The sequence below is a fragment of the Sapajus apella genome, unplaced genomic scaffold, assembly GCF_009761245.1.
Source record: "Sapajus apella isolate SASKATOON/1434 unplaced genomic scaffold, GSC_monkey_1.0 scaffold18, whole genome shotgun sequence".
NCBI lineage: Eukaryota > Metazoa > Chordata > Mammalia > Primates > Cebidae > Sapajus > Sapajus apella.
This window is the reverse complement of record NW_022436958.1, coordinates 21,369,531-21,382,214: the sequence shown is the minus strand read 5'-3', so window position 1 is coordinate 21,382,214 and position 12,684 is coordinate 21,369,531. Positions and strand designations below refer to the sequence as shown.

Sequence of the window (12,684 nt, the reverse complement as noted above, 5' to 3'; positions counted from 1 at the left end):
AATTAAAAACAAATAGAGATGAGGTCTCACTATGTTGCCCAGGCTGGTCTCAAACTCCTGGGCTCAAGTGATCCTCCCACCTTGGCCTCTGAAAGTGCTGAGATTACAGGTGTGAGCCCCTGCACCAAGACTAAATAATTTTATTTTAAAGGTCAACACTTCAGACACTCTAGAAAGCAATGGGCTTTCGCTCTTTGCTTTAAAGCTGAAAGAGTTCAAGCACACTAACCTATCATTAAAGAACTTTACCAGCTTTTTCTTTATTTTGCCATCCAGAGAATTGCAACTGACCAAATTGTCATCACATTTCTGATATTTCATATTATTCAAATGGAAAAGTTTTTTAAAATTTTTACATGATTTTCGTTATTGTCTATCCTTGTTAAGTTTCTTTAATGCAGAAGTGCATTGCTTTGCCATAGATGGGGTATTTTGTTGTTGTTGTTTTGTTTGCTTTAGGTCTGTATGTTGATGTAGGTTGCTCCACCCCCAGTCCTTTTAAAGGAGAAGTAAGGCTCTAGCGTAGTAATTTGACTTGAATTATTCAGCTGCTTAATCTTTAACATCATTTTAAAATAGTCTATTTATGCTTCTCAGGGTTTTTAATCTCGTGCCAATTGTGCATTCAATGGGGTAAGATAAAATTCAAACCTAAAATCTTTTGGGACTGCCTCGCTTTGTAGCTGAAATTTTTTTGTTTTCTTATTGAGTTCTTTGTAAGAGAGTAAACTTTGAGAAAGTACCCCTGGAGTGACTACTAGTTGGAAGTGAATATGACTGACTCTTTAAGGTGATGTGTTTAGGTCCACGTAAAAGGTATATGTTTAAATGTTGTAAGAAATAAGGCAATATATCTGAGGGTGATTAGTAAGAAGGGCTTTGAGTGGCAGTTTGAAGGTGGTATGCTTAATTTGTTGTCCTGCAGTTAGATGTTTATGTTTTACTTACATCTCTTCTTTTCCCTCCACAGTTGTACAATGGTAGATGGAGTGATGATTCTTCCTGTGCTTATAATGATTGCTTTCCCCTCCCTTAGTATGGAAGGTAAGTGACTCACCATCCTTTTGGGTTAAGATAAGTATACTGTGATCTTTTTGACTACTGTAAACTACTTCTTAATCCTATCAAATGTAACACACTTTTTATAGTAAGTATTTGGTGATTACTGACCATTTTGAAGTAAAATTTTATATACATTATATCTGAATTTTTACATACACTTTTTTTTTTAATTAAACGTAACTTTCTACTTAAAATAAATATAGGGCCAGGGACGGTGACTCACACCTGTAGTCCCAGCATTTTGGGAGGTCGAGGCAGGTGGATCACCTGAGGTCAGGAGTTTGAGACCAGCCTGGGCAACATGATGAAACCCCATCTCCACTAAAATACAAAAATTAGCTGGATGTGGTGGTGGGCACCTGTAATCCCAGCTACTTGGGAGGCTGAGTCAGGAGAATTGCTTGAACCCTGGAGATGAAGGTAGCAGTGAGCCAAGATCATGCCATTGCACTCCAGCCTGGGTGACAGAGCAAGTCTCTGTCTCAAAAATAAATAAATAAACAAATAATACATATAAAGGAGAAATAAGAGAAAATTCTGTAATTAACAATAAAACATTTGTTTAAACAAACGCAAGGCCAGGTGCAGTGGCTCGTGCCTGTAATCCCAGCACTTTGGGAGGCCGAGGCGGGCAAATCACTTGAGGTCAAGAGTTCAAGAACAACCTGGCCAACACGGTGAAGCTCCATCTCTACTAAAAATATGAAAATTAGCTGGCCATAATTGTGTGGACCTGTACTCCCAGATACTTGGGAGGGTGAGGTGGGAGGATTGCTTGAACCTGAGAGGTGCAGGTTGCAGTGAGCCGAGATTGTGCCACTGCACTCCAGCCTGGGCAACAGAGGAAGACTCTTAAAAAAAACAAAAACAAAAACAAAACCAGCCCCAATGTATATATTACAGTGTATCTGGGTGTGAGTCTACAAGAAGACATGATGAAGTAGTACATGCTTGCACCTGTATAGGTAATAATCTTCAGCATCTTTGAAAACAGATTGGTACTGGTGTGTTGTATTGGTGGCTTAGTCATCACACATGGTCTCTTCAGTGATTGAATTTTCTGAATTGATGAACAAATTTTGGTAGAATTAAAAAAACCATTGGCCCTTGATTTATATAGTAGTTATGTTTTTGGAATATTTAGTATACATTAAGACAGTGTAAATTGAAACTTTGTAAATTGAAACCAGTACCTAACTCTGTCATACATAAAAACACAATATATACATGTATGACAGAGTTAGGTACTGGTTTCAGTTCTACAAAGATTATTCATGAAAATGAATGCTCAGTGGGAGAGTTGATAACTTGTGGGGCATAGGCTATGTCTTGGCCTATTTGGGATGGCATAACCAAAAGTACCAGAAACTAGGTGGATCAAAAACTAAACATTTATTTCTCACAGTTCTGGAGGTTGGGAAGTTGGAGTCTGAGGTGCTGGCAGATTCAGTCTCTGGTGAGGGCTCGTTCCTCATAGACTGTGGCTTCACTGTGTTGTCTCATGGTGGAAGGGGCTGGGTAGCTCTCTGGGATTGGTTTTATAACAGCACAAGTCCCAATCATGAAGGGTCTGCCCTCATGATCTAGTCACCCCAAAAGGCCCTTCTTCCTAATACCCTAACCTTGAATTATGATACTGGCATGAATTTTGGGGTAACACAAACATTCAGGCCATAAATGGCTAATTCTTAATTGTGTGACACCACCCAGGCATTTCAGGGCCTTTGGCGTCTCTGACCCTTGGTTACTTACTTTCATTACTCACCTTGTCATCCCCTCATTTCCAAAAAGTTGCTCAGGGATGGTCCTGCCCTACTTGAAAACAACAGAATAGATAAATCAAGAGAGAAAGGTAGTAAAAGTTACTCCTAATTCCCTTCACTTACATGTAATTGTTTTAACATGTTGGTATATATTTTTCTAGATACGGAAAGTCTAAACTCTACTTTATTGTGCACTGAGCAGTGCCCATTTTATCTTACAAGTGTTCCTCCATTAAGAGTGGTGCTTATTGTAGGAATCTCAGCCTCCTTATGATTGGATGGGACAGTAAGACTAATGCCCCATTACAGACTCTTTGGGGTATAGTGGTCTTCTTTAGATAATTGATGAGTTTCCAAGGAGGCATACAATTTGACAAGTTGCTATAGCCAACACTGTGAAAACATCAGTACTTAAAATACTGTATGTCTATTTCATTATATATCAGGTTAATAATATTTGATCTCCTTCCCATACTTATTGACATATATTATACTTCTCCATTGTCCTACGTGGTAGCTGCTCATTACATACAACATTTGAAATGTGGCCAATGAGTGGAAATATTCTGTAAATATAAAATATAAGCTGGAGTTTGAAGACAATAAAATGTAAATTCAGCTGTTTTTCCCTACTGCTCTGAGAAACTTAGAATTACATTGGGTGGCTCACATTTTGTTTCTGTTGGACAGTGCTGTTATAGACCATTTTAGATATCTAGCCTATACCCTACTCTAAGCAGTGTTGTTAAAGATATTCCCATAATATGGCAGTTGTGTCAGTTAGTGCCAAGAAGGTATGGAAAATGATCCTGAGTGGCAGTGTTGAAGGAATTAATAAGAGGAAATGGGCTTGTATTAAAGCTGGGAGGATTTGATGAGTTAACAGTGGTTTTCAGTTGGGGGGGTATTTTTATCCCCCAGGGAATACTTGACAATTACTGGAGACATTTCTAACAGTCAAGTTTCTAGGATTTTTTTTTTAATCTCTTTTAAATTGCTAAATAATATGATTATTATTTAAAAATCTAAGGAGTGTTGAGAATTAAAGTCCCTCCAAATTTCACACTCTTCCATAGTTGCCATATCACTTCTGTATGATATTTTTGTTGTTGCTATTTTGGTGGTGGTGTTTGAGACAGGGTCTCAGTCTGTCACCCAGGTTGGGATGCAGTGGTGCGATCTCTGCTCACTGCAGTCTTCACCTCTCAGGCTCAAGTGATCCTCCCACATCAGCCTCTTGAGCATCTGGGACCACAGGATTGTGCCACCACAGCTAGTTAGTTTTTTTGTATTTTTGGTAGAGACGGAGTTTTGCCATGTTGCCCAGGCTGATCTCCAACTCCTGAGCTCAAGTGATCCACCCACCTCAGCCTCCTAAATTGCTGGGATTACAGCCTTGAGCCACCTTGGCTGGCCATCAGTTCTGTATGATATTCTGCCTTTTAATTTTATTCATTCATTCATTCTGAGGCAGAGTTTCACTGTGTCATTTGGGCTGGAGTGCAGTGGCATGATCATGGCTTACTGTGGTCTCAACCTCTTGGGCTCAAGCAGTCCTCCTGCCTCAGCCTCTCAAGTAGCTGGGACCACAGGCAGGGCACCATGCCCGGCTGATTTTTGTGTTTTTTGTAGAGACAGAGTCTCTCTGTGTTGTCCAGGCTGGTCTCCAACTCCTGGGCTCAAGCAGTCCTTGCACCCCTGTGTCCCAATGTGCAGGGATTACAGACCTGAGCCACCGCACCCTACCTCTGTGATATTTAGCAGTTCACATGATATCATAGGTGGACCTGCAGGGTAGGCAGGGTATAAAAAAAGAGAGAGGAAGACACAGAGAAGTGGAAATGTAGTCTAAGGAGAGAAGGAGAGGTGGAGAGAGAATGGGGAAAAGTCAGGGCGGAAAAGGGCAGTTACGGAGCCGTGTTAATAACCATGCCGTTACTGTTTTTTTCCCTGCTTTCAGCTCTTAAGCTGTCCAAGAATTTGGCAACTAACCTCTTAATGCCACAGTGAACACATGTAATAGATATAACAACTTAGTTCAGGCTGAAATGGAAATGGAAATAGATTGACACTCAGGTTTTGCTGTTTAATATACCACTACCACTAGGATGTTTACAAGTATGGTAAAGAGTGTATCATCCTTTAATTGCAATTGCTGGTTTTTTTTTGTTTTTTAAATAGAATATCCAGTGAGTGCTATCGCCTGGCGTACTCCAATCATAATAGCAGTGCCATCTTTCCTCTGACTCAGCTCCCTATTGTGTATGTGAGTGTGTGTGTGTGTGTGTGTGTGTTCTAGAGTGTGTTTTTTTTTTTTTTTTTTTCTTTTTTTTAAAGACAGAGCTTGGCTCTTTTGCCCAGGCTGCAGTGCAATGGCACAATCTCGGCTCACTGCAGCTTCTGCCTCCTGGTTTCAAGTGATTTTCCTGCCTCAGCCTCCCGAGTAGCTGGGATTACAGGCACCCACCACTACACCTGGCTGTTTTTTCAATTTTTAGTAGTGATGGGATTTTACCAAGTTGGCCAGGCTGGTCTCAAACTACCAACCTCGTGATCCATCCACCTTGGCCTTCCAAAGTGCTGGGATTACAGGAGTGAGCCACCACGCCCAGCCAGCATTTTGTTTTTATATATTTAGTAGGAAAATTTTAAAGACCAAAGAGAAACCCTATTTATAATACACTCTAGTATCTTCAACATTGGTTCAAAAGCAAATGTTAAGTACAAATACTTAACTAAAAGAGATAAATGATGGGGCCGATAACAAAAACCTGTATAGCACTGAAGCTTGTCTACTACTAAGTGAGCTTTAGGCTACTAGGTTCAAAAGGAAATAGATCTATCTTCGATATTTATAGGACAGTTAAGGCATCCTATTATCTGTGCCTTCATGAAGCTAGATCACATTCTTGGGGCATAAATAAGAGAGTTGTAGAGATTTTGTTCTAATACATTTTATTGGGTAGTGTACTTCTCTTAGTCCATTAAAAAAATAACTTTTATCCCTTTGTCTCCCAAATGTCTCATAAATATTGATTAGAAATAGTAGTAACACTTCAAAGATGAGTTCCAAAACAGCAACTTTTTTTTGTAGAGTTTGAGTGTACTTCAGAACATTTCTCAAGTTCTATGGAATCCTAAATGCTCTGGGCAACAATTTTTTCAGCACTTAGATTTGGAAAATGCTTTCCAGTATAGCTACCTGTTTGATGATGATAGGCAGTATTTAATGAGTGCTTAATATGCACCAGATGTTGGGCTGGCTTTCATGCATTATTTCCTATAATCCTTGCAAGTGTCCTCAGAAGATAGATTTTTGTGGATGTGCGTTCGGATGGGTTAAAGCTCCTGCTTAAAGTTAACACGGCCAACAAAAGGCATCATATTCTTTGAGGAATGGTGTTTAAGAGCTTCAGTCGTTATCAGTCCTCTTCAAAATTTTGCAATTTTTTTTGTGCCCTAAATTAGCTACATCCACATTCATATTACGTCTGGTGCATGCTAGAATCCAGCTCAATCCAGTTTGTTTGAGAGGGTGAGAAGAGGGTTTGTAATAGCAAATGATGAGGCCCCTTCACCTGGGGTTGTGTTTCTTACTTCTCTTGTCTCTCCTACCAGTAATCATTTTTCATGTTCATTATATATACAACTCTAGCTGCAGGAAGAGTTTTATTTGCTCTCATAGAGAAGAGCACTTGAGTCCTAATTACCTGTATATCCTTCCCTTTCCTTCCCATTAATAAGACTAATCATGCTCTAATACTACTATTATGCCACCAGGGTGAAGGCAGAGCCTCCATGTTTGGCTTTTCCTTTGTCCCTGTACGCATTTGCTGGTGAAGACTATGACACAATTACTTTAAAGGGAATATTGCTCCTTTGGAAATATTTCAAAGCTGAGACGACCCACATTTTATTAAATTTGTAAGCCACCGTTAGATTTTATTAGCAAGGAACGCCAGACTTAGGCAGAGTTTTTTCACAGGAGATTTTGGCCTGTCCTAGAGCAGACTGCTAGGTACTAAATTATTTTCTGAGTTAACTTGATTTTAGTGTTTCCAAAACCATCACTACTCAGACTTTCCAACCCCACTACCCAATGAGGGAAGGAAGGAGATAACTTCAATGGACTTTTTGTTAGGGTTACAAAGGTGCCCCTCTTTGCTACTGGGGAGAATAGAATAAGCCTTTCTTTGATTTTCTCATTATTAAAGATTCAGGAAGTTCTTGAAGGGGTGAATGAATGTAAGAGAAATAGTATTAAATTTGTTGCTCTTATTTCTTGTTACTGTCATTTATCTCTTGTTCAGAATAAAATCTTTTTCTTTGGCATAACATCAGTTGGAAGATGTTTTTAGGAAGAGAGAGATGACATACACTAAGCCATTTGCTACTTCTGGGACCTAGAATGTAAATATCTGCTGAAGCATCATACTTTTTAAGACACTGCTTTTTTATTATCCAATTTTCTTGTGTTACAAAATGATCCTATATTAGTTGGTGCAAGGTGAGCTGTGACAAAGCTTCCTTTTAGCCTTTCCTTCCTGAAAAGTGTTTGTTTCAGCCATAGGTAGTTAAACTAGTGCTACATTCTTTTTTTTTTTTTTTTTTTTTGTGGACAGTATAAGAGGGGTATGGATAGCAGTAGGGTATGGAGGGATGGTAAAATCCATTCAAAGAAAGTCAAATATTGAACAGATGAGAAAACAAATTCAACAGCCGAGATTTCCTTGTCGTCAACAGTGTGCAGTGCAGTCACTTCTAAGTGTTCTCTTTTATAAAGACAGGTCTCCAGCATGAGAGGATGAATGCCATCTCCTCTTTATGGAAAATCTTGTAAAGCAGAAGGTTTGTAGGCATGTCGTATATGCCACTTTCACTCTTGAGAAAGGAGAACAAGGAAAATAAAACACACTTAAAAATTAATTTGCAACTCTTAAAAAAAACTGCCCTCCGGAACTTTCCTCTGCAGCCTGGGATGACCTCAGGCAAGCTTCCATAGATAATGGTTATTCCTAATGGCCATAATGACTCAGAACTCATGTTGTCATTCCAGGATAGTATAAGACACAGGTGAGGTGGCTTTCAAACTTTTGACAGTGACTCACAGGAAGAAACATTTTGGAGTAAGACCCACTGCATAGAGAGTGCCCACACACATCTGAAATGAAAATTTCATGAAACAGTAATCACTCTTACTGTGTTTAATGTGCACCTATTTCTTGTCTTTTTAAATTTAATTCAGTTTTATTTCACTTAAAAAGACAGAAAGAAACCTTGTCTTAAACTACGAAGTTGATTTTGCTAGCCAGTAGTGGGTCATACCCCATATAGAAATTAAGAAAGACAACACCAGTCTGCTTCCAGGGTTCACTACACAGAAGTTCCTGCTGCCCTCATGTGATAGCTCCGACACCTGACCGTAGGTTATTGGTGTGTTCCCAACAAAGCTGGCCTAGAACCTTTTATTTTTTTCACAACTCCGCGTAGCCTGACCATCCTTTCTCTCTAAGCCAGTGGTGATTTGGCAGGAAGAGGGAAGTCTACATTTGCACCTTCTCAGCCTGTGTCATAACATGGGAGCAGCTGCGGCCTGATTCTCATCGGCTGAATCTGAGCTCTGCAAGCAGGGTGTTTCTTAGAGCCGTGGTTAATGCTACATCTAATTCTTCGTTGTGGGCTAGAATAGAACATGGACTTTCCTGAGAATGTGTATGTGGGATGTGGGAAGGAGAGATGTGGGAAGGAGAGAAACAATAAAAGGAAGAATGAGAAATTTCTCTTGGGCGCATGGTGGTGATATTCACCTTAAAAAAAAACCCTGCCAGTATTTTTTGAAATTGGTGATTTGGGGACTTGGGGTGGGGCTGGCCCCTTTTATGTTTTGCTGCATTTGTTTTGTCTTCTGAATTATGGTACCTACACCAAAATAGTTTCAGTTGAAAAACAACAAGAGTAAAACAGAGATTCATTCAAAAAAGTTATAAAGAATGGATAGGAAAAAAATTACAGTGCAGTTTAGAATTTGACTCTTCTGATATATATAACACTGCAGTGTACCATGTAGACTTACAGTCACGATTTCTTTTCATCTTTAACTTCACGTCCTAGTTCATATGCTTCAAAATTTCAGTTTTGCAAAGGGTTAGGATAATGTCTGACATAGTATTGATGGTCAGAGTCAAAGAGTATGTTCGTAAAGGAAGGCTTTGGCCATGCATAGGAATCAAGCCTTTCTCAGGAAAGAGACGAGGCCAAAGCACCATCATTAGTCATCCTCTGTTTCACTGCGTCTCTGTGTATTTTCTCCCTCACCTCTCTGTGCCTGTTGCCACCTGGTACTATGGAGACAATAATGGTCCCACCATAATTGCTGTGAAGAGTCATAAGACGACATGCAGAGTGCCCAGCACATAGTGAGCCCTAGAACGTGAGAGGCCAGAACATGGAGGTGTCCATTGTTTTATCCCTGGCGTCTAAGACATTGCCTGGTATGCAGTTGGTGCTCAATAAGTATTTGACAACTGAACAAATAATGTTGGCTAGGATAATAATTACGGTAATAGAAAAAAGATAGTATAAGAGACACAGGGACTGATCTGGGCTAATCACATGCACTCTTTCAAATAATTATGAGTTTGGGAAAAGACGAACTTACATTCTTTTAATCAATTTAAATTAACAGAAGTATCAGTTGACAACGCTGGTGATATAAACATAAGCAAGAAGTGGTTCCTGTTTCAAGAAGTCATGGTCCAGTTAGATAAAGCAGAGGTCACAGCATAGCATGAAGGGTATGGACAGAAGAGGCATTCATCCCACATGGAGCTGGGTTTGGGGCTGGTGATGCAGGGAAGCTGAGTTTTGAAGGATAAATAGCCATTAGACCAGCAGAGGAGGGACTAAGAGGGACGTGGCAGGCAGGGAAAGGGTGAAGTCCAGAGACGTGAGACCACGAGGGATCGCCAAGTCATGAGACGGAATTAAAGTTGAGAGTTGAGCTGGCAGAACCTTGTGCAAAGGTGTTTGTCTTCTATCTCGAAGGCAGTGGAAAACTGTGGAGAGATTAAGTAGGTGCAGTTTCTATGTTTTGAAAGAGTGGTGTGTGATGAAAGTGGAACATAGAGTGTGGCAAGATGAGAAGTAAAGGGATGGGAAAGCCTCATCCTCCTGCAGTTTAGGGGCAGGCAGGCACACATGCTCCGTTTTCAAAGGCATCCCAACTGTAGCAACACAAAACAAAACAAAACAAAAACAAAGCCTTAGTGCGAAAGTAGAACTGTTACAGGTGGCTCACAAATGACAGTAACAACAGTGACAAAATAACAATCATCTAATAATAATGCTATTGCTAGTTTTGTTCTGAAAGCAGAAGCCAGAGCTGCTGACTTTTCTAGCAACTTTTGCAGGACATTTAAATCCCTCTAGCTGGCCCTTTGTTCCTGTGTTGCCATGGAGTGTCAATAAGCCCAGCTCAGAATAACCCAGGCAGTGAAATGAGAGGTGCAGCTTGCTCACTGGCATGTTGGCTGGCCAGGTTACACTGTTTTCATTGCTCCCGTCTTGGGAGGAGCACTGGGCAGCTGGTTGCCCTGGCAGCTGTGAAGGTGTATGTCTCTTGGCTGCCCAGAGTTTGAAACGGAACCAAAACTTGGCTGCCTATTGAGCATGTGCAGCTTCTGACCGAGCTGATAGCAACTGAAAATAGCCCACTGAGCACCTGTCCCTTGTACACCAGCCCCTGGCCGACTGCCATTTAGGACAATGTGGACTTACTCAGTAGACAGGTGAGGTGCTGAGCAGAGTTTAATGGTTCTTAGGAAGATCTTGGGAACTGGCCTTACTTAAAAGGAAGAAAAAAAGCAGCAGGCTTCTGATCAGCTCCATTTGGTGCTCCGGGGTTAATGGGTGGCCGTACTGGCCCTGTATGTACAGTATGTGCCTGAAGACTTCATAGCCTTACTCAGCCAAACAGCGGTCCGGTAAACTAAGTAAGTTTTCTCTTGGAGGGAAAGGCTTTCCTAAAAGTCTCCTAGTGGTAGCCATCCATGGTTTATACAGCCTCAGCTTTAGAAAGTTTTGGAGTTAAACTGTTTAGTTTAATTTTATACCTGCTCTTTAATCCCCAGTGATTATTAGTCAGTCATTTCTACAAGGTGTCTCTTTGCTAGATTGTTATTTCTCAGTAGTCCAAATGTGGGCACAAGTAGAACCACAGAATAGAATCCCAGCATGTCAGGAGCTGTCTGTTCCCTTTTGGGATTTCTTCCATTTCCTTCCGGACTTTCATCTCTTCGGTGGGCTTGCCATTATTGGACAGACTTGGTGGCCAGTGTGGATGGAAGCAGGCTCTGGAAGGAAATGCTTCTGAAATGACTGGTGGCATTAAAGCTGCTATTTAAAAGTGACCCTTTGTAGATACTTGGGTTATCTTTAGGTTGTCAGTGATCTGCAGCTACAGGAGCCAGAGGGAATCTGCGGAAACTCTTGCTTGTTGCTCTCGCCTGGATTTGTGTTTAGATATTCTTGCTCCCCAGCCAGTGGCCTCGTGACACATCTCAGATTTAGCTGACTTTCTTCTGCCAAGGTCCAAGATTATTGTGGATGCTGGGAATGGTTTGCCATGGCACAGATTGAAGAGGAGAGATTGTGTGTTTGAAAAGCCAGTTCTGGTTCACAGCACTCAAATGAGACGCTTTCTGTTTCTACCTGGAGTGTAGACACCTGGAGCCTTTCTGTGGGCTCAGGGGTAAAAAAGAACAAGCTCAACATGACTCACATTTTAACTGTTTTATGGAGACTGTAGGATCTTTATTCTGTGACCGATAAGCCAGTCTTGTTCAATATGTTAAACTGGAGAATTAATGAATTATTTTGGACTGTATTAATTAGACTGATAGGGGAAAGAAGACACGTAAAACAAAGATCAAGTTATAAAGGCTGTCATACAGAGGCACAAGCATGTCTTCCTGAGACTGAAGACATGGGATTCCTTTCTTCATTAACCTTTCATGGAGTTCTAGACTTGGTAGGGCCTTGGGAAATGAGTGGAGAAATTGGAGGATAGGGAAGTAGCATTATCAGAGGCTTGGGCTCTGCCCTGTTTTTACCCTTTTTACTTTTATTTTAAAATCTCTTTGGCTTCCTCTAGGATGAAAAGTAAGTACAGTAGCCCCCTACTTATCCATGGGGAATATGTTCCAAGACCTCTGGTGGATGCCTGAAATTACAGATAGTATCGAACGCTATATATACTATATCTTTTCCTTTGTCTAGGATAAATTTTAATTTATAAATTAAGCACAGGAAGAGATTAACAACAGTAACTTAAAGTAAAATAGAACAATTATAACAATATGCCAGCATCACCACTCTTGTGCTTTGGGCCAGCTATTAAGTAAAGGAAGGGTTCCTTGATGGCAAACTGTAATACCACGGCAGTGGATCTGGCAGCCGAGACAGCTGCTCAGTGACTAGCAGGAGGGTAGCATCTGCAATGTGGATACGCCGGACAAAGGGCTGATGCACGAACTGGCCAGGACGGAGCTGGACAGTGTGAGATTCCATCACGCTGCTCAATCAGCACGCAACTGAAAACTTAGGAAATGTTCACTTCTGGAATTTTTCGCTTAATATTTTTGCACTGTGGTTGACGGCAGGTAATGGAAATAGTGGAAAGTGAAACGGTGGATGAGGGACTACTGTAGTCTGGAAGTGACTTTGTTCCCTCTGTGCTTATCTCTGGGGTAGGAAAGGTTGTAGAACGAGGGAAGCGGAGTTTAACTAAGGGAGGACATTTTCACCTTTAGCTGTGGGTGCCACAGTGCCTAAAGGCTGCATTTCAAGACTTGTTAAACAC

At 40.9% G+C, this 12,684-nt stretch overlaps 1 protein-coding gene across 5 annotated transcripts in view; it reads left to right on the top strand.

The window, feature by feature from the left end:
• Nucleotides 1–12,684, top strand: part of ACVR1 (activin A receptor type 1) — a 144,564-nt gene that overhangs the window by 77,256 nt on the left and 54,624 nt on the right. For 4 of the 5 annotated variants that reach the window (XM_032286447.1, XM_032286450.1, XM_032286449.1 and 1 more), the window contains exon 3: nt 971–1,044. In XM_032286447.1, coding sequence (XP_032142338.1) covers nt 978–1,044 — 67 coding nt within the window. In that variant the 5' untranslated portion in view covers nt 971–977. Of the gene's footprint in view, nt 1–970; nt 1,045–5,468; nt 10,613–12,684 lie in introns of those variants that run through there. The other variant, XM_032286451.1, reaches the window with a different exon arrangement.